The sequence below is a fragment of the Enhydra lutris genome, unplaced genomic scaffold (genome assembly GCF_002288905.1).
Source record: "Enhydra lutris kenyoni isolate GAN:26980312 unplaced genomic scaffold, ASM228890v2 scaffoldscaffold32, whole genome shotgun sequence".
NCBI lineage: Eukaryota > Metazoa > Chordata > Mammalia > Carnivora > Mustelidae > Enhydra > Enhydra lutris.
The window spans coordinates 9,628,381-9,651,290 of record NW_019154116.1 but is presented as its reverse complement, the minus strand read 5'-3'; the positions used below and the strand labels follow the sequence as shown (position 1 = coordinate 9,651,290).

At 41.2% G+C, this 22,910-nt stretch overlaps 1 protein-coding gene across 1 annotated transcript in view; it reads left to right on the top strand.

Annotated features, from left to right (window-relative positions):
• Positions 1-248: 248 nt before the first annotated feature.
• LOC111153440 (catenin delta 2) overlaps positions 249-22,910 on the top strand; it is a 1,010,962-nt gene continuing 988,300 nt past the window's right edge. Inside the window, exon 1 of the mRNA XM_022512459.1 lies at positions 249-399. Coding sequence (XP_022368167.1) covers positions 363-399 — 37 coding nt within the window. The 5' untranslated portion in view covers positions 249-362. The remainder of the gene's footprint in view (positions 400-22,910) is intronic.

Genomic DNA, 22,910 nt, shown 5'->3' with positions numbered 1-22,910 from the left:
GAGCGGCGGGCGCGGGGGGCGGCGGCGGCGCCCGGAGCCCCGAGGAGCCTGGAGGAGCCCGGAGCCCGTGGAGCCCGCGGAGCCCGCGGAGCCCGCGGAGTCTGCGGAGCCGGGCAGGGGGCGCTGCGCTCGCCGCGCTCGGAGGGGCCGCCGGGCCGGGCGCCGCGCACTCGCGTCGGGAGCCGCCTCTCCCCCGCGGCGCTCGCCCCGGCTCCCCGCCAGTATCGCCCGTCCCGCGGCCGCGCTCAGACAACAAAAGCGGAAGATGCTGCAGTTGGGCAAGGTCAGGACCTTGCCCTGAAGCCGGGCGGCGGCGCGCACGCCTTTTCCCGGACTGAGGAGCTGTCGCCGGTGGCGGGTGCATGTTCTCCAGGAAGCAGTCGGGCTCCGCGCCGTTGGGTGAGTTGCTTTCGCTCGGCTGCCGGGGCCAGGCGCATCCTCCTCCTCGGCGCCGTCCTCCTCCTCGCCCTCCTCCTCCTCGCCGCCGCCGGTGGGGGTTGGTCCTCTGCTCCCGACCGGCTGGCGGCCGCCGCGCGCTCCTGCCAGCCGGGGGAGGACTGCGATCGCGCCCTGTCCCCTCTCGGAAGACAGCTCTGCTTGGAATGGGGACCGGGGTTAGTGCCTTTCTCGGAGCGGTTAGCAAGTGGCTTCTTGCGTGCTCCCCCTCCCTGCCACCCCTCTCCCCCGGCGGAGGCGTATATAGGGCAACACCAACAATACTGCTCCCCGCCACCTTCAAGAACATACCCGTTGCCTTCATGACGTCCCTAATATACAGAGAAGACGGGGTGGGGGTGGGGAGGGTTTCCCTCTAGTCTTTTGCCCTTACGTTCAATGTCATTACGATGTTTGGCTAGAACAAAATGGAAATACTTAGTCATATGCGTCCATGGCCGTTTCTTCGGTCTCCCGCTGCTTGCCAGACCCAGAGCCCCTTTGGTCTATATTTAGCGGTTTCAGAGGAAGCCTTTTCAGCTCGATTCACAGGTTTCGGGGGCTTCTGCGTCCTGACAATAGATAGCGAGGCTCTGGAAAGCGCCGCCTGAAACCCAGGTTCGGAACGCTTGTGCATGTGTGTGGGAGATTGCGATGCGATATTTGGGTGATCGGTAATTAATGGCTGAAAGCAAAGCTGCTTTTCTTTTTCGCCGACCTTCCTCTTATTCTGGTGTGTAATGTGTTTTCATCGATTGCTGCTCAGCTGGTTCGAGCCACTACGTTCAGAATTAAGTCACTGGAGAGGTGGTGCAGCCTCCTTGGTCCTGTGGTAGGAAAACAGTCTTAGGGATTTTGGGGGTGTGTGTGTATGTGTGTGTGTGTGTCTATGTGTGTGTTTCCAACAAAGAACAGCTACTTCCAAAATGCCTAAAGTTGTGTTGAGATGTAAATGGAGGGGAAGTGAAGGGTGTGTTATGTACAGAAAAAGAGGGGCAGTTGTGGATCCAAGATGTTTTGTTCCCCTTGTGTGCTTTGGTTGAACTGATCTGATTTGTTTTGGCCCTGAAAGGTGTTGTTAACATGCATGCCTAATGTTATCAAGCAAATACGTTGGTGTAGAAAAGGAATATGTTATAAGCCTGCTGTCGGGCCTGACATGCATAGATTTTCACTTTTCGGAACTGTGTGACCAATATTTAAGATGCTTGCAATTTTCTGCACCGACTTCCATGAAAATAGGGAGGTGGTTAAACTACGAAGAGTTCTCTCATTGTGCATCTTTCCCTCTAGCTCCGAGTCCGGTGGTAGCCCAGTCCGTCTTCTCGCAGTTAGTAATTCACCTACCGGTTTCAAAGGCTTCCAAGCTGCACCACTTCTAAAATCCCAGGGAGAAGTGTTTGATATGACTCATGTGGAATTACAGGGATGAACCTATGTGTGATTTGGGGGGCTTATTCTGGGAGAGTGAGCAGGCATCCTCAAATAGGGACTGGATGCTTTGAACTGCCTTAAATTCTTTGCCACACGCAGAATCCATTTTTAATGTTTCAGGGGAAAATGTTAAGTGGCATCCCTACTGCTCTGTGGGTCACAGGATCTCAGGACTTGAATGAAGACGCTTGTATTCCGAGTTAGATGGTGAAATTGGGAAGGCCTGTAATTATACAACTAGCAAGTCTCAGCGTTGCAGGAAGGACTGGCAAGCTGCATAGGGCTGGAGCTGGCTGAACGGTGTGGTTAGCTCTGTGTGTTCTACTGTGTTAGTTCCACCTTATTCACATCTAGAAAAACTCCCCAAGAGCGCTTTGAACACATTGTTGTGCTCGCTGCTTTGTTTTAATATAAAATTTCTTTCAAAAAGAAGCACAAGGTGAGGGAGATGCTCCTTTTCTTTCCTTTTTTTTTTTTTTCCCTTTTCAGTCTGCTGTTCAGTTTTAAACATGACTCTTAAAGGACTAGTAGATGTTGTTCTGTGCTTAGGTTTGTGTGCAGAGAGCTGCCGAAGAGCATGGAGAAAAAACTACATGTGTTGTGTATGTGAGTTTTATGGTATATTGTGGATTGAAAGTGATACCACCTGATTGAATGGCAATTGTAGTAAGCACATGAGGTTGTTGCTCTAATAAAATTGTCATAGTCTTGCGGAAAGGAGTTATTTAATTTGGTGAATGTTTGTGTAGTTGTACAACCTAATCATTATAGCTGTCACTAATGTTTTCATTGTTTGTAATAAAAGTCATGCACTGTCAAATTACAATATTTCTATCAACTCCACATCTTCCGCAGTAGAATGCAAGCCAAGACTTTCTCCCAGTGAAATGGTTCATCGGGGAGAAAATGAAATTCCAATGAAATTAGTAGGAAAAGGCAATTTATAGTTTTGTTAAAAAATTTCTAAGGATAATGTCACTTTCATAATGACCTTTAAACTTAAAAATGAAGTTAATCGTATTCTCAAATATAACATTAGTTTTGACATACAATTGAATATGCAGGGCTCTCCTGAAAATATTATAGAACTCGTTACTTCCCGTGGTGCTTTATCAAATTCTCTTTGATATGGTATGCATTTAGGTGGGACTGTTGGTGAGTTCTGTAATTTGATCAGGTTTTCCTTATGTACGAAAACAGTAAAAGCTTCATTTAAAATCATTTTTTGTAATTTGTCCGTGAAGTCAGCTATACTTTCTGTGGACCAGTGTATCTGGTTGTAACAAGCCCGTTGGACTAAAGTGGAAACTGTTGCATTGCGAACTGCCAAATTTTTTTTTTCCTTCTTCTTTTTCTCATGACTATCCACAGAAGGTTTGGACAGTCATTTATGATTGTTTCTCTGTGGAAACTTTACTTTTACTTCTGTGGTGGGGAATTAGTGATGCTAGTATGCTCTTCCTTTAAGTTTTTTTTTTTTTTTAAATAAAGATTTTTATCTTTAGAAGATGTCACATAGTTGCGAGTATTTCAGCTGGACCACCGAATTCAGAAAATGAGTTCCTTCTGAATGACCATTCAGAGCCTGACTACCAAGAGAACTCAGGCAGATATTCTTAAATCCAGTATTGTCACAGAAGGTGTGGTACAAGGGGTCTTTAATGGCTGATTCACAGGTTAGAAATACATTTTCAAGCCAAATTCTTTGTTGGCTTCCATGATGGTTTTCATCATCCATATTCCAAAGGTGTTCTCAGGACTTCGATGGCTTTGTGATAAGTGTTATGTGGATGTGGGTGAAAAGTTAATTTGAGTGGGAACAGTTCACAATACTTGTTGCTGGCTTCAAGTTTATCTGATTATATGCCAAAGCCACAGCTTTTTGTATTAATGTAAAATATTAAATGTGTCATAGATAAATAGCTTCTATCACATTGTCTGCCAGTCTAACCCACTGATTAATACGTTGCCTGGTTGGGTTTCATGAATCTAATTATGTTCACAAACAGTGCCTCTGACACAGGAAACTCACTGAACTATTTTATCGTACTGTGCTTTTAGTCCGTTAAAAACGTTAAGACTCATAACAAAAATATGTAGTGATGACACTTGCAATTGTTTATCTTTTGATCATACAGCTGTTAAGTATGATCTCAAGCTCCATATCACAGTTAATTGATTTGTAGGAAATGTCTTAGCTATATTAGGATATTGAAGTTATACTCTATATCAATTAGTTTTTGACAAATTGCAAACAGTACTTTCTAGAAGCGTTTCATCTTAGATACATGTTCACGTGTATCCCTTGGTGAGGTTCCTGAGAAGTTATTTGCAAGATGAATTACATCTTTTGGAACTTATTATTCCACTAATTGTCATTTCATGTCAGAAATCTATTTCTAGAGGAAGAAGTTGGGCTTCGACCTACAAAGATTATTTATATGTGTGTGTGGGTGTGTGTGTGTGTGTGTTTGTATAATGTATAACCTCTATATTATATATAAAATACATATTTAAAATAATGAAACATGTTTATATTATAGAGCAATGCTGTTTGGGATTCTTCTTTGCGTAGGTGCAGACAGAGGTGTGGAGCGAGCTCTGGCTTTGGGTGGATCCCAACTGTGTCTGTTTTTAGCTGTGTCCTTGACCATTTATGTTATACTTAGACTTAAGCTCAGTTGTTTTTTTTTTTCAGCTGTGAAATGGGTACAAAAGGAAAGGACAGAATATCTGAAGAGATTGATTTCAGGATAAAGTAGATAAAAGCATAAGTGGCTTGTAAAGTATACTCATTTACACAAACACAGGAGACATGTATCTGTTTATTAAGAAAGATACTTATACTTCATTTGGGTATTACTAAATGTTATACAGGGCTCCACCCTCTCTAACAAAAGCTATTAAATGGATATATTCTTTCCCTATTCCTATTGTAATATTATTTTATTATGTAGGTTTGCATAAAGTATATTGAGTTTTCTGGTCTACAGCATACCAGTCCTTTACATTTTAAAATATATATTAGTTAAGCTAAAAGAAAAGCCAGTTATATCTCCCACCACCATTATTTTTAAAAAAAAAAGATTCTAGGGGCACCTGGGTGGCTCAGTCGGTTAAGCATCTGCCTTCGGCTCAGGTCATCCCAGGTTCCTGGGATGGAGCTCTGCTTTGGGCTCCCTACTCATTGGGGAGTCTGCTTCTCCCTCTCCCTCTGCCTCTCCCCCAGCTTGTGCTCTTTCTCTCTTGCTACTCTCTCTCTCAAATAAATAAATAAAATCTTAAAAAAAAAATAGAAAAAGATTCTAATCAAAGAGCCAGAAATTATAAAACTTTGATGTTCTCTGTTAGTGTTATATCATTCACCCGATTAATAGAAAATTTTCTATAAGATTCGTACAAACAATATTATAGAGAGTTGAAGAAACATGACCTCCCTTTCTATGAGGTCACATTTTAAACATGTGCTCTGTTGGGAACCACAGGGAATGAATCCCATCATAATATCATTGTAACAAAAAAGAAAGAAACCTTAAAGAGAAGACCCACTCCCCCTATTAAAATCAACTTTTTGAAATAAAAGTGTGTGCACTGGTACCTTTTGGACAACACATGGTAATTTTCACTTGTTACCTCCCTCTGAGTACGTTCAGTAAAGTGCCAGCTCCTCGGGGTTTGAACATGCCCAGCTCCTACAAAGAAGAAGCATGATCTTTAGCAACATAATTCTTACAAAAATAACGTTTGGATGTATCTTAGAATTTGTTACAAAATGTGACCTCTGTAACAAGAGACTAATTTATCTTAAGCCAGAAAAACATTTTGACAATAAATACGGTTATTTATATTCAAATTTATGTGTTGTTGTGGGAAGTACCAATTATAAGTTACCAGAGTAAAATACGTGTTATAATAAAAGACCTTTCTGTTTTTTGGCTCAAAGTAAGTGGTGAGCCAATTATGTTTGGTTAAATAAATATAAGTGTCAAAATTTCTACATATTTCACATGATAACCTGTTACCGAGTGGGATGCTTAATTTGTAGCATTAGATGATGAAGAATAGGTAGAATTTAATTCTATCATTGAAATTAGCTAATACATTTATTCTGCGTAGGTAAGGGCTAGAGTTTTCTCATTAATAACTTTTTTTTTTTTGCTTAGTAGCTGTGATTATCATAACTGTCTTTCAAAAGTTGATACAGTAGGTATATATTAAGAAAATGCATTTTGTATACATGTTTTATATAGCTTATTCTTTTGGTTTGGGGTTTCAAGTAATCTTACAATGCTTATTGTAATCTTTTTTCTTTTAAATGTGCAACAACATAAATCACCAAAAAGGCATACATATATGTTAAATTATAAAATGTGCCAAAATGTGGATTTGGGGTGTCCTTAGGAAACCCAGTAAGTAGCATCCCAGGACCCTTACAGTTTCTGAAAGAAGTTGGTATTTTGAGAGAAAAAGAAGTAAAGGATTAGCCACTATGGGTGAAATGATCAGTTTTGATTAGACGTAGCTGTGTGTGAGGCCAGATGACAACCCAGGACCTTGGCCTTCTCCCATCCTCTCTCCCCACAGGGACAGAGCTGTCTCTGAGCCCTAGAGTCTAGCCTTGCCTCTCTGCAGGCAGGAAGATCTCTAGAGGGAGGAAGGAAGGAACTAGCCAAGATGCTTCCTTTATTTTTCAGAAACAGAGAAAGTGAAGGGTTGGAGAGAGGCCAGAGTGTCACATGAATTAAGTTCCCTTTACCTGGAAAAATATCAGAAGTAGGCAAGAAGTGTTCCTCACTGACATGGTTTATAAAGAATTCTGGCTGTAGAATTCTGGATATAATAGCTTCCACAGTATTTTGCTTAGAAGTTGAACTCTTTAAATATTTTATGGTATTTTGACACTATATCAGGAATTATCAGGAGAGTGTCTAATGTCCTGGCTGATTTATAGAGAGTATGGTCCATGAAATTCAGCTGATTTATGTATTGCCAACTTAAAAATAACTCATTCTCCGTGTTCCCTCCCTGCTCTCCACATTAGACTTTGACTGTCAGTAATTGGATGGCCTTGTAAGTGGTGAGAATTGGGCATAAAAGGGACAGTGTCATAATCTGACTTCCCAAACCATATATAAATAACAATTCATGCGAGCTGTTATCTACAGCACTTTCTACCCCAGTGTGGATAATTAGAGTTTGGTTGGTAGTTAATGTTTAAACTTTTAATAGGAGCAAAAATGGACCATCAGGAAAGAAGAAAAAAGTGAATTTTTAAGTAAACATGGTGTTTTATTTGACTCTGAGCATGACTACTCAACCTTAAAAGAGCTCACTTCTTAAAATAAATTTTATTCTTCTCTCTCAAATATTTTGTTTGGACTCTCAAACATTAGAGTACCCTAGCAGTCTTTACCTTCAGAAATGCAATAATTTAATTTCCAGGAAGAGCAACTTCTTTGGCAGCAAACCAAGTCTCCCAAATCTAAGAAAACCAAAATCCAGTCTCTTGTCTCTAACACAGTCCTCTCTGGTGCTGACTCTGTTGTGGTTTTTAAATTTTTTTTTTTTTTTTTGGCTTTTGTTTTTTTGGGTTGCTGGATAAGGAGGTGGAGCAGAGCTCCAGAAAAGCAGAACGGTGAAATGGGCATCATCTGAAAAGTCACAGCGACAGTAGAAATCATGTCATGTTTACCCAGGTCGAGAAAGGTGGTGCAGGGAGCTTGGGGCTTATAGTGTGTGGATTAAACTCTTTGGTTTGAGTTGGGTTGCAAAAGAGTAATAATGTTCAGTGCCACCATAGGTGCATAAATAGAGTAAGACACCTCTATCCAAAGGGACATTACACAGTTAGGGGTTATCTCTTCCAAGAAACTGGGAAGTGTTCATGATACCAGAGGTGAAGAAGGTTAAGCAGAAAACTGTACTGAATATGATACCCAGCACACATACCCATAGACACACCCATACAAACACAATAACATAGTGTTAATGACAAAGTTTCAAGTGTTTTGCTCTTTGTTTATTATCTGTCCATCAAAAACACAACTGTTTGTTATGTGTTACACAATTATACAGAAAAAAAAAAACCATGCCTTTACATTTTGGAAAGAATATTATATTTCTGCTTTGGGAAAAATTTCATTAATTAGCTGAATGCCTGGCTGAAACTAACAACATATATCCTTTGAGTGTATATTACATATATCCTCTTCAGTGCTACAACTTGATTTTCTCTGTTTTTAAATTAAGAGATGTACTGAGTTGGTTTAGCAAGTTGGTGTCTTCCTGAGAATTGTGCAGTGTATTAGTGAAATATTTTCTCTTTTTTGAATAATGTTTTATTCTTTTTTTTTTGTTTTCAAAAGTAATGCATGATCATTAGAAATTTGAAAATACAGGAGTGATGAAAGGAAGCTAAAGTTCATGCATGATCTCAAGTCACAGAAATGACTCTTTTTAGTAGAAATGCTAATCCATATACATTTTTAAATTCAGAGGATTCCTCATATTCTGTTTTGTTACTGTTTAACATGTAAAGTGGCTTTTTCATATAATTTGCATTCATTTTTAGTGTCTGTTTTCCATACCTTTACATAACATCATTTACTTAAATAACTTCCTATTTTGGGAGATTGGTGGCATTTTCATTTTTTGGTGGGATATATGATGCTGTGATTAAAGCTAAATAGTTCTCATCAGGCTATTTTCGGTAGGTTACTTCATAGATATGTATGTTTTCAAGGCTGATGATATATGTTGTCAATTTGTCCTGCAGAAAGATTATGTAATTTACATTTCCTTCAGCGAGAGAGGAGTGTGCCAGTTTCCCCGTGATTTCAACAACTGGGTATTATAATTAAAAAAAAGACAAAACCCAGGCAACACATTCCAGTTAGGGGGGAAATTGTGTTTTCCTGTGATTTAATTTCCTTCTCTATGAATATGGCTAATGTTAAATCTTACATAAGTTTATGATGCTCTCGTAATTCTTTGTAAATTGTCTTTTTGTATCTTCTGCATATTTCTTAACTCGTTTTTGCCTCATTTCTTACTGATTTATATTATTTGTCTAAGGTAGTTGTATTACCCTTTGCCATGTTTTATCAGTTTATTCCTCATTTTAAAAAATTCCTCATTTTATTCCTCACAGTTCTGAAGCTTATAGTTAAATGTGTTCCTTTTTCCTGGGGGGGGGGGGTGGTGTCCTCTTTAAGGGAACATTTGCTTGCTTCCTGACTTTGTGTGTACCAGTAGTGAATATGGCTATGGAGCAAATGGTGGAGGGAGTATTTAATAGTCGTAACTTGACTTGATTGGGTCCATATCTCGTCTATTTTTTTTTTAAGCAAGTGGATTAGTTACTATTGAGTGTCGATATTGATAATGGGGGATAATTCCTGTGTTTTCAGGTTGTTCTGAAGGCAGGTCAAGACACTGTGGATCTCAGGGCGCCTGGGGTCTCAGTCAGTTATGCCTCTGACTCTTGGTTTCAGCCCAGGTCATGATCTCAAGGTTGCAAGATCCAGCCCCATGTCAGGCTCTGTGCTTAGCATGGAGTCCTTGAGAGTCTCTGCCTCTCCCTCCACCTTTTCCCCTCCCCCACTGCACACACACATGCTCTTTTTCTCTAAAATAAGTAAGAAAAAATCTTATTAAAAAAAGAGACCGTGGACCTCACCTACACAACAAAGAACTTAGTATATTTGTGAATCTCAAACACCTTATTGACTATTTCTACTGTTAAACAATAAAGATCACGTATCTTTTTCCCTAATTCTGGCCTTTGCTTCCTCCACATGAAGCATAATTACACGCCTGTACGGGCTCAGGGACCTAAACGTGACAGGCCAGCTCTTTGCCCCACCCTGGGGCTCACGGGTGGAAGCTTTGTGTGCTATAACCGTCCTCTAGGTGGCCGTGCCCAAGGGTGTTTCAGCCTGTTTGGGAAGAGTAAGTTAGGACGTCCTTCTTAGGCAAATATGTGATTTTCTATTTCACAGATCCCACAGAGATACATACATATGTATGTATATATATACACACACATATGTATCTTTTCTTAAGAAGAGTATTTATTTTAGAGAGGGAAAGGAGAGAACGAGCAGGAGGCAGTGGGAGAAGAGAGAGTTCTGAAGCAGACTCCCCGCTGAGCACAGAGCTCCATGCGGAGCTTTGATCCCAGGACACTGAGATCATGGCCTGAGCTGAAATCAAGAGGCAGATGGTTAACCAAATGGGCCACACAGGTGTCCGTATATGTATATTTCTGTATCATATCCTATGTGTGCCTCCAAGGACATCATGTTCCTTTCTCTCTGGTCACATAGGACCATGCGTCTCTCCACTCCACTCCAGACTGGTCATCTGTCTTTTTATCATTGATCCTCAAATCCTAGGGTATTAATTGGTGTATAGTAATTACTCCATGAATCATGATGGGTCATACATCCAGTCTTGTTTTCTTTTTTTTTTTTTTTAAAGATTTTATTTATTTGACAGAGAGAGGTCACAAGTAGGCAGAGAGGCCAGCAGAGAAAGAGAAGGAAGCAGGCTCCCTGCTGAGCAGAGAGCCCGAAGCGGGGCTTGATCCCAGGACCCTGAGATCATGACCTGAGCCAAAGGCAGAGGCTTAACCCACTGAGCCATCCAGGCGCCCCTCCAATCTTGTTTTCATTGTCAAAACTGGTTCATAAACAAGGGTTTGTTTAGTTGCTTTTGGTGCATTTTGGGTACTGGGCTACTGTGGCATTCTGGAGGGAATCTGACTTAGGATTCTGAATTCTGGGATCCAGATTATGGAATCAGTTGCTTTCTCTTGTGACCTTGTACCTGGACCTATTTTGTCATTTGCTTCTTAGGGTCAGCCAACACTTAACAGTATTTTTGTGGATGTGATATGATAATCACAAATGCAGAAAGGCTTTGGGAAGCATTATTATAACAAGCACTTAACGTATGAAATAGATTCCCTGAAATTTGTGTTGTGTCTCAAAATCAGGGTTTTTTTTTTTTTTTTTTTTTTTTTTTTGGATAGGCTGGAGTCAAAAGATTTTCTTGTCTGTAAAACTAAATCTCTGGCCTCCATTATTAATGTGGTTATGAAATGCTTAATCCCCTAATGGTTGTGAAGATATGGCTACATTCCATGCCATCGGGTGTCCCTTAGAGGAGGATTTCTCTTTTATCCATCCCTGGAAGTAATTCCTGCTATTGCCTTATACCACTTCAAAAATTGTGTCATACCAAATTGACTCCAAAAAAGTTCTATTTTTTTTTCTTTTTTGCACAGATATGTGCTGCTTAAAAGAGTAGTAAAAATGAAGCCCTATTGTTCCTCAGAGATTGAAGTCTGTAGAAATGTCCCCAGAATATTATTTTTTCTCCTGGTGGGCTGCCGAGTCTGGCGCCTGGAAGGCTTTATCAGAACAGTTTTAGAAGTGTGAACTGTAGCTGGCTTCCATTTTTTGAGCATATTTCCTTAAATACTTTGAACAAAATTTCAGAGAATTCTTATCACTCTAACTGTAGGCTGCCAATAGGAGGAAATCGTGTGTAAAGTTATGAAAAAAGCCTTAATTTGTTCCCCGTTCTCCTTACTTTAGAAGGAAGTGCCAGAGGGAACTTGGTAACCCCTCAGCGAGTGTGTTACTCAGTGAGGAGTAAAGTTTTAGGGACTCAGGCTGAGAGGCTAATGATGGTTTTGCTTGTGCTTGTAGTAACTTCAGACACAGATCTCTCTCTCTCCTTTTTAATTTAGCTTTTTAATTATTTTAATTATTAAAATTATTTTAGTCATGCAGGTTGCGTGATGAATTGTAGTGATTCTTTGTTTCTTGGGGTAGCAGTTGGAAGTTCCTGGGGTGCTCGTAGCTTGTACATGTGAATCCCCGAACGAAACAGAGTGTAAGAGGATTTGGGGGAAGAGGAAACTGACCCTTGGGGAAACTTGGTCTTAGGTGACATCCCTCCTTCATCCACAAATACAGATGGTGGAGACAGAAGACTGTGTTCTGGTAACTTCTGATAGAGGGGTAAGCGGTTAGTAACCCTTGACAAGAAGTGTGGAAATTTTAAGCAGTGAGAGGGAGCAGGAAGCTTAAACTAGTTTTGGCCACCGGAGTTTTTGATGGGCCGGCCAACCGGGCATGGAGGAATCCATTCCGTGGACAGACTGGGCTGAGTATGAATTCTGAAGAAGCAAATATGTTTTAAATCTTTTTTTTTTTTTTTTAAGATCTTATTTATTTATTTGACAGAGAGACGCAGGCAGAGAGAGAGGAGGAAGCAGGCTCCCTGCCAAGCAGAGAGCCCAATGCGGGGTTTGATCCCAGGATCCTGGGACCATGACCTGAGCGGAAGGCAGAGGCTTCACCCACTGAGCCACCCAGGTGCCCTGCAAATATGTTTTAAAGAGTAGCAAATGGCAGGCTACTCCAGGGCCAGATGATCTGCACCCCTTTGGGTGGTCGAGCCATTTTCTCCAGTTGCAGAGTAGCTACCTCTGTCCTGCTCAAACCCGGGTTTCAAGCTCAGGTTGCCACGCCCCCTTATTTCCTGTCATTTCTCCGAAATCCTTCCCCCACGTGTGTGCCAACCCTGTTAAAATGTATTCTGTAATTGCAACTAAGACTCAAGAGCTTTCAGTACTGCACATAAAGACTTTACATTTTCACGGTGGAATACTATGCGTTTATGTGGCTTCCTGGTGACTCCTCAGAATATGCGTTTTCTCCCGGTGGTTTGACCTCCAGAATGGCAGGTGAGAGAGGGGCAGGGGGTGTGGGGGGAGAGCAGGGTGACAGCCTGACCCGAGGTGCTATCTTGAGCTGAACGGGGTGTGGGAGGAAATAGAAGCAAAGCTAGTCCTTTGAGCTTCATAGCACGTTAGTCATTACAAGTGCTTCCCCACATTTTATCTTTTGAAAGTGTGGCTGAGAATTTTGAAAACAATGGAACAGATTTTAGAACCAGTAGTAGGTTTGTGTCATTTTTGCTTGTTCTCAGAGGCTCCTTAGGTGATAGTCATCTGAGTTGAAATATACATGCTGTTCCTTGCCCGTTACTCATCACGGGAGCTGGTTGAGATGAGGGGATTCAGGATTTGGTGGCTAGAGGGTTTTTTTTTTTTCTTTTTAAATTTTATTTATCTATTTTTTTATTTAGCTCTGACCCGAAGAAGATGCTTTTGACCTCAGAGTTATTTTCAGTTTCTCCCACTGTTTGATGCCCTTGCTTTTTCTTCCTCTTACTTTTTAGAGCAAAGCGCTTTGTGGTCTGCGAGTGATCCTTCTCTTTCCTCTTGGGTGTACCTGATTAGTTTTCAATATGTGTGCCCGTGGTTTACAGTCAAGAGCTGCCTGTAGACCGAAGGAGTCATTTCAGAGTTTCTGCTTCCTGGCTTTCCTGTCGGCAGAGCGGTGTTACCCCTGCGTTTACCGCTCACGTATGTCTGAAGTTGGGGGTCACTGGTTGGACTGCTTGGACCTCCGTTAGGAGGCAGGACAGTGTGGCCACGCGGGTCATCCTGGTGCACGCAGGGGGCGCCCAGCACTTGGCCTTGATGCCGGTGGCGTGTGGGAAAACTTGGCCATCGGCGTGTTAAGACGCTAAGCTGCACGCACGCGTTAAGCTAAAAAATACAGATGCAGTGTGAGATTTCAGGTGTTGTGACGCGTGGACGTGCACGGAATTAGAGAGCATATCGTCATGTCAGAATTTGTGAAGCTTCTTGTGCCGCCCCAGGAGCAGGTGGTAGAACATCTGGGCAGCGGGTGTCTAGGCTGCTCCGTAGCCCTGAGTAGGGGACAGGGCGCCATGCGCAGTGGCCATAAATGTTACCTAAATCCAAAAGTAAGAAGGTGCCGTGTTCCCCTCAGTCACAGACGTTAGGGAACATGTCCCATGGCTTGTCTGCTGCGGTGGTGGAAGGACTTCGCTACATGAAAACCCTGCAGGGGGCAGTCTTGCTCGCTCAGGCTGCCATAGCAAGATCCCGAGATCTGGGGGGCCTGAAACAACAGACATCGATTTCTCACACTTCTGGAGGCTGGAGGGCCGAGATCAAGATGCGCACCGAACGGGGTCCTGGGAGAACTCTCTTCCTGGCTTCTAGATGACCCCTGTCTTTCTGTGTCCTCGCATGGCATTTTTTTGTGCGTGTATCGTTCTCTCTTCCTCTTAAGATCTCTAATCCCTTTAGGAGGACCTCATCTCATGACCTAATCTAACCCTAATTACCTCCAAATCCCCAGCTCCAGATATCATCCCATTAAAAGAGTAGGGCTTCAGCATATGCATTTCGTGGGGATGCAAACTTGCCACCCATACCGGCGACCACAGGGTAAAGCCAGCAAGGTCCCAATGCCCAGGAAGGCCCAGATTCGGGGTGGCGGGTTTGAGGTGTTGGATATTGCAGTAGAACCTGAGGGAGTGGGCATCACCCACGGATGATCTGAGTCATTATTTAAGGCATTTTAAATGATTTTTTTTTTAGTTCACTTTAAGTGTTTTTCTTTGATATATAAATTATAGAATGTGACACACGGAACAGTACGCTAGACAGAATACCTGGGTACAAATTTCCATATTGATTAACATACAGTATTCCAAAAGTCTTTTTTAAATAATATTTTTGAAAAATTACATGGATGTTCCTCACCTTTGTTGAACCTGTCACTTCTTACCACCTTCACTCTTCAAAACGCTGATCCCAGCCCCCATCCCCTCACCAAGATTTCTGTAGCAGACTCCTGGCTGGCCAGCCTTTCCTGTGCTTCTTTGAGGTTCATCACCACGGGCACTTAGGTGGCTCATTCGGTTGGGTGTCTGTGTTCAGCTCAGGTCATGATCCCAGGGTCCTGGGATAGAGCCCCGTGTCAGGCTCCCTGCTCAGCAGGGAGCCTGCTTCTCCCCTTCCCCACCCCCTCTTGTGCTCTCTGTCACCATCTCACTCTCTCAAATAAATGAATGAAATCTGTTAGAAGAATAAATGAAGTTCATCTCTACAACAGCTGGAGAGTTCCCTCTGTGTCCACTTGTATGTTGCCTTTGCTTAGAACCCTGGCAATGACACACACAGAGAAAAGTTCAACTCCTTCCTGTCTTGCCTGACCTACTTCCTCTCCCATTGGTTTGTTCCGTGGCAGCCACATTGGCTGTCTCTCTCTGTCTCTCCTGCACATCTCGCTAAAGCTCATCCTCCTTCCGGTTTCTCACCTGATACATACCCTGTTTTATTTTCTTCCCAACGTGTAAGAGAATTGGAAATTTTCTCATTTACTTATCAGTTTGCAAGTTTATTTTCCTGTCTTTCTCCATTAGCATGCAACCTCTTTGAAGGTTGGTCATTAAAAAGACTTTGAGGGCGCCTGGGTGGCTCAGTGGGTTAAGCCTCTGCCTTCGGCTCAGGTCATGATCTCAGGGTCCTGGGATCGAGGCCCACATCGGGCTCTCTGCTCAGCGGGGAGCCTGCTTTCTCCTCTCTCTCTATGCCTGCCTCTCTGCCTACTTGTGATCTCTCTCTCTCTGTTTCAAATAAATAAAATCTTTAAAAATAAATAAATAAATAAATAAAAATAAAAAGACTTTGAAATTCATCTTATACTGATGTGGTAAAAGTAGGAACTGACCAGGATTAATGCCTCCCTGGCTTCAATATAGATATCTTATGTAGGATAAATTTTTAATATGCAGTAATCATTGAATCATATCACAGATATATGTTAAAACAGGAAGACAAGATAGAAGATAGATCATCTATCACTGAACGAATGTCAGAGACCAAAGTGATGACTAGTTAGGAAGAACTGATGCGTTTCCATGTGCGGATCTAATATAATGCTTTCACCTACCAGGTCAGCTGTCATGTGATTTCCTGGCATTCTCAAGTATAGCAGGCTGTTTCTCAAAGGCAGATTATCTCCTACTAAATGGAATATAAATATGCCAGGAGTTTTGTCGCACGAGGACATTAAACTTACTTCTAGAACAAAAGAATAGACATGTACAAAGTTTACTTTTTCCTTGAACAATATTCATCATCATAGAGAAAGCAGAGAATAGGAAACACAGGGAAATGTTGGATTTAGAGGAGAACTTTTAGGATACTCATTTGTTAAGACATTATCTTAAGAGAAAGTATTGATGAACGTAGGCAAAAATGGGAAAAGTGATCACATAGGATTATCAGAAGTAGATTTATTTTCTCAAGGTGTATTTATATTACTTTCCCTGTTATATTTAAATTGAAGATACATTCTATGATCTGGAATATTGTCAACTGAAAGAAAAGTAAATTATTTTAAAATTATGACAACATTATCTAAATGGTACTCTTAGCATAAGCCCTTGAATGATATATGTTAGAAATTCTGTGACTTAATAAAGAATATATGTTAATGTGTCATGAACATATTAAAATATCAGAAGCCAATTTATGTGACTTCAAGAGTGATTTTTTTCATGATTGCATACTTAGTTTTATTTCATCTCATATGGGAAATGCCTGTAACTTGGAGTTAACATTAACAGAAAAATAAGTTTTTGCTTTTCTAAACTTTCATATCTCACATTTGGACTCTGCTATCATGAAATCCTCTTTTAATTTAAATTAGCTATGTCTTTAGTCAAATTATGTCTTTGAAAAATATAAAGCCTCCACATAGAAAATTAGCTTAAAGTTATTAAACTAGTATCATTAGATTGAGGCGAGTTCTCTTAACTAACAGGACTATTTTGAGGTTTTTGTTGTATTTTATATTGTTGTTACCCATTTAAGCAAAAATATGGATTAAATTATTTCTTACTGTATTGGCTGCATGTGTCTGCTCCTTTAGCTTTTGAATCGGTCCATAAATCATCTGAAAGTAATTGACATAGTTTAGTCTTGGGGAGAAATTTGGTGGTGTGTGACCAAAAAGGTGTCGTCTGGGTGCATGTCCAGATGCTGGTCTCCTCAGGAGACCAGTGGAAGAGGCATTCCATCTCCTTCTCACATGTGTGGCTGTTGACATTCAGCATGCTAATAACTTCATCTCTTGGTTTTGAATCTTATTCAGGGAGAGAAGTGGTACCTTCACCTGCTTGTGTCCCAAGGGCAGTACATGCCTTGAGAAGGTTTTCGTTTATGAGTCATTCTGGGAAATCCAGGCCTACATGGCTGTATCTTTGAGAGTTGTATCCTTGAGAACCATGTGAAATTGCGGACATGCAACTTTCATTGACCTACAAAAATGGCAGTTGAAACCCAATCATTAATCTCATTAATCGAGGCACTAATTAATAATTGCAAAGTAACATGGATACTTTTTCCTTCTGCCATTCACCATTTAGTAGGTTAATAACAAGAGATTCAAATTCTCTTGTGTTTTCAAGTACTCAGGGAGATGTGCCAACTCTTGGGTCACGGGGGAAACCGCTGATTGGATTAAAGTTGGCAGGGCTAGAAAGAATTAACTTAAATCCCTGAGAAACTTACAGAACTGTCAGCTGGTGTGTTTGGCCCTAGGGAGTGGGATGCAGTCTGTTGCTTTCTGCCATAGACAGTTACTGTTATCTTCATCATTGATTCAATCTCCTCTGGGTCTTTTGGTGTTCTTGTTGTTTTTGTTGTTTTGTTTAGCTTAGCTCTAAGCTTGTAATTTTGTTTTTTTTTTAAGCTATATAGAATTGATTGATTTAAAGGAAAACAAAAATGTTCTAATATTTTCATGAGGCTCTTTTCTAAGTTTCAATGATTATTTTGTTCTTGAACTTTAAAATGTGACATGATCATTCTAAATTATGTTAGAATTCATATGAAAATGTCATTGATTTATATAATTGAAGCTCCTGAGTCTTGTCCAAATGTTTTCTTCAAACTGGATATGCTGGTAATACTGAATTGAGGGCATTAAAATACAATTTAGTTTCTAAGAATATAAGTAAGCAGTTTATAAAAATTGTCAATTAAAAAAATCCATCTGATACCCGTGATGTGATGGTTTGAAAATGGCGTTTGTCTTTTGTGACTTCTTCCCCAAAACTTATAGTTCCAGTCTAATCATATGAAAAATATCAGGCAAATCCCAAATGAGGGATGTTGTACAAAATATGTAGCTCAGTACTCCTTAGAACTTTCAAGGTCATCAAAAACGGGGAAAATCTGAGACCTGGTCAGAGCCAAGAGGAGCCCAAGGAGACGTTAAGACTAAATTTGGTATGGTGTCCTGGATGGGATCCTGGAATAGTGAAAGGACATTAGGGAAAAATTAAGTAAATCTGAATAAAGTATGGGCTTTAGTTAATAATAATGTATCAATACTGGCTCATTAGTTGTAACAAATATACTAATGTAAGGTGTTCATAATAGGGGAAATAGGGTGTGGAATTCTCCCTACCATTTCTGTAATTTTCTGTAAACCTAAAATGATCCTAAAACATAATGGTTGTTTTTCAAATCTGATTTTTAACACTGTAAATTTTTTAAATGCCTGCTCAAAGATTTCAGTAAAGGAAAGGATGATCTGTTTTATTTTAATAGGCTTGGATGATATCCTAATATCTTGAAATTGTTAATTCAAATTGATTTATTAACTATTAAATAGCAAATCAGCACAAAATATTTTTTGTCACCAATGTTGTGGATTTATGGTTAAGGTGAAGGAAGGGAGGGAATGTCTCAAAATTACCGAAAAAAAAAAAAACATTAAAAACCTTTTTATTCAATGATGGCTTACAGTTATAAGATATAGGTAATGCAAAATTTGCAAAATTTTTTCCTTAATGTATTTTGTTTCGTTTATGGCTTTTATAGGAGCTAAGGGCATTGTCATTTGTTTTGAAAATACTTTAACAAATGAAAATATTTTAACAGGGAATCTTTGCTTCCTTCCATTTACAAAATCAGAAACAAATGTAACTAATATTCATTTTATGAATTGTCTTACTGATAACTTTAAGGCCTTGTCCCTGGTCCTCTTACACAACCTACACAATCCTCAGGATGTACCTTTGTACCTAGCGTTAGAGTTGCCTGATTTACCAAGTGAAAATACAGGATGCCTAGTAAAATATGAATTGCTGGTAATCAATAGTTTTCTTTTGTTTTCATGATAAATATGTCTTAGATATTGCGTGGGACACACTTATACTAAAAAAAAAACACTTGTTGTTTTCCGGAAATTCAGATTCAGCTGGACCTACCTGTGTGCAATCTGTTGGGCATGACAGGACCTGCAATTCTCTTGCTTTAATAATATTGAAAACAATAATTATCAACGTTCTTGAGCTTTTAATACGTGCTTCGGACTCCCAACACTTTTCTTGTGATAGAAGACCTTCTTTTGGGTTTACTAATTCTTCAACATCATTATGTTTTTTGGTTTGTTTGTTTTTAAGATTTTATTTATTTATTTGACAGACAGAGATCACAAGTAGGCAGAGAAGCAGGCAGAGAGAGAGGAGGAAGCAGGCTCCCTGCTGAGCAGAGAGCCTGATGGGGCTTGATCCCAGGACCCTGGGATCGTGACCTGAGCTGAAGGCAGAGGCTTTAACCCACTGAGCCACCCAGGCGCCCCTGTTTGTTTTTTTAAGAGAGAGAGAGCAAGCAAGACAGTGCATGCAAGAGTTGGGGGGAGGGGCAGAGAGAGAGATTGAGAGAGAGAGAGAGAAAGAATCCCAAGTAGGCTCCATGCTCAGTGCAGAGCCCGACACGGGGCCGGATCTCACGACCCTGAGATCATGACCTGAGCAGAAATCAAGAGTTGGACACTTCACTGACTGAGCCATCCATGCACCCTTCAGTGTCAATGTCTTAAATCCATTTTCTTGTGCTAAGCCATTTAGTCTTAACCTTAACCCGAAGTGAACTCTTTAGAACTTTTGTTCTTCATTCACAACGGACTATTTCATATTTTGTCTTTTATAGTAATCATCTGTTAACTTGTCAGACGTTGACCTTGAAGAAAGAATCTGTCCTAATCCTCTGGGCGCATCATACAAATGAGCATAATGTATTAAAAATTTTATGATTGAGTAAGGAGATTGTGTATTCATCAGGATAAACTCAGTTATGCTGCTTTAACAGACAGCAGCCAAATTTCAGCAGTTTAAAAAGAGTAAAAGTTGATACATCTTCAGCGTGGGTCGGTGAAAGATGAGAGTGGAGGCTTGGATAATCCTAGGCACTCCGGGATCATCATCTTAGTGAATTCTTCCGTGATCACAGAGGTAGGGAGAGGGCAGTGGAAAATTGAGTCACCTATCACTCAGCCCTGTATTATCAGCCAGAGGGAGTTGTGTGGCCGTGCTCAAGTTTCACCGCTGAGGGAAGCTCATCCTACCATATGCCCGAGGACAGGGAGAACTGGGATACTGGTGAGCAGCCCTCAATACAGCACAGAAAAAAAATACTGGTGGGGTCTTTGAAGGAGAGTTGGACAGCTTAGAAATACTTTAATTTTAGGAGTTATTCATGAGCCTACTGTTTTTATTGGGAAAACAAATTTTGCTTTGGGTATTCTGGTACATAAAATAAAAACCGAAGAATTTGTATAAAAGAAAGGAAAAAAAAAAATAAATGTCAAAGTCTCATTAATGGCCCAGAATAGGGCATGAGTCATGATTGGGAATAAATATTATGATAATGCGCTTAGATGAAATTGTAGCATACTCCAAAGTGGCCTTGCTGTTTTTCAATATTTCCATGAAAATGAACGTTTCTGGAAATGCTATTCCCACATGTTAAGAGAAGGCAGATCAGACTCTTCCTATATATACATACATATGCACACGCACATATATATGTATATGCAAATGTATGTATATATAGTTTTTTTAAAAATAAACTTGCAGACCTGATTTTTACATTTCATTTTGGTGGGAACAGCGGGGACACTTGCCCGTTTTCAATGTCTCTCTTCTCTCATCTCCGTTTGTTTTCTGTTGTGTACTGCCGCCCTGTCATTGCCCGGGCCCTCCTGTCCTTGCTGGCGCGTCTGTCTGTCCGGGGGACCCCAGGAGTCGGCGGTGGGGCGGTCAGGTTCCACCCCTCCCTTGGCTTCCGTCTGGCGCGCCCCTCCGTGCGGCACCGTCTCCATGGAAACCGCTGGCTGCTGGGCGGGCGGCTCTGCGGAGCGGTGCCGGGTGGCTGGAGCTGGCCGAGGCCATCAAAGAGGGAGGAGGCCTTGAAAAGCCCTGGAAGAAGCTTCCCGTGTAATTGCGGAGACAAGACCGAGAAACGTTATTAATTTGAGACCTCCAGGCTCGTGGCGAAACTCCCAGGGGGCCCGTCTCTGCTCACACCTTGCAGAAGGGCGCGCCGCACGCCCTGGCTCCGGGCTCCCGCGGGCTGGTGATCTCTGCTGGGGTCCGAGGAGGACGGAGGGAGGCCCAGGGCCGGGCAGCGGCTCCCGTGGAGCAGACCGCCAGGCTCTAATGAAATAATAATTTGGGAAAGACGTAGACACCGGATGTCCCGGTCAGTGGTTTTCAGACTGCAGACTTCAGCTCAGGGTCTGCCAATAAGTTCTCGCCACTTTTGCAGGTTTACAAGCGTGGGAGGAGGTTTCTGGTGGAATTGTACTATTTGAGATCTGGGTGGTGGAACCCTGCCAAACATTTGCTTCTTCTGTCTTCTCGAAGCATCGCTCTACCCTGGCGATGGGAGGTGAACAGAAGTACAAATTCCTTCTGTTTCTCGGATTGCAATGAATCCTGCCCTACTTGGACCCGACCTTTTCTCGGGGGAACTCATCCCGGGACAAACGAGCAACCTTTTACAAGAAATACACATAGTGGTGTGGAGAGAGAACACAGAAGGCAGAGAAGAAATCCTTTAGGGAAGAGAACTGAGGAAAATCGATAATATTTATAATAATAGTGTTTTTATAATTGTTATACTATGTTTATTAATATACATTTTGTATTTTGATGTAGTTTTTCAAGTATAAAATGAAAAACAATTCAGAAAAAATGTAATTGCATTTTTGTGTGTCTCTTTTTCCAAAATTTCTATTCCTTTGTGTGTGCCTCTGTGTGTGTGTAAAGTAACATGTTAAGCTGGTCTATAAGGCACTTTTAAAAGAAGAAAGCTTGGATAGAAGATAATTTTCTTTTTTTTTTTTTTAAGATTTTATTTATTTATTTGACAGAGATCACAAGTAGGCAGAGAGGCAGGCAGAGAGAGAGAAGGGGAAGCAGACTCCCTGTTGAGCAGAGAGCCCAATGTGGGGCTCAGTCCCAGGACCCTGAGACCATGACCTGAGCCGAAGGCAGAGACTTTAACTCACTGAGCCACCCAGGTGCCCCAGAAGATAACTTTTTTCAGTATTTTTTTTCTTTTCTTTCTCTCTCTCTCTCTTTCTAAGATTTTATTTATTTATTTGTCAGAGAGAGAGAGCAGCAGGCAGGGGGAAGTGGGTTCCCCTCTGAGCAAGGATCCTGAGGTGGGACTGGATCCCAGGACCCTGGGATCAAGACCCCAGTGGAAGGCAGTCGCCTAACTGACTGATCCACTCAGGCATCCCCAGTATTTCGTTTCTTTCTTTCTTTCTTTTTTTTTTTTAGAAAGGATGATGTATTTTTTTTTTTTTTAAGATTTTATTTATTTATTTGACAGACAGAGATCACAAGTAGGCAGAGAGGCAGGCAGAGAGAGAGGGGGAAGCAGGCTCCCCGCTGAGCAGAGAGCCTGATGTGGGGCTCGATCCCAGGACCCTGAGACCATGACCCGAGCCGAAGGCAGAGGCTTTAACCCACTGAGCCACCCAGGCACCCCCAGTATTTCATTTCTTATACGCAAGATTCATTTATGTGATTCCACCACACGGAAAGACGCAGAAGTTTACATGCTGCTCTTGGTGCTTCCATATTTTTAGTTATTAACTGGATTTATATGTCATTTTATTCTAATTTGATGCTTGTAATTTGAAATTGTATTTTTCTTGCCTATTCCTATAGCACCTTTTCCCAAATGCAAAAAAGCATTAGTCCTTCTCATTTGACTGTCTAATGTCTTTGTCTTAAAGATCAGTGATACTCTCAAGAGAGTATGATGATAATAA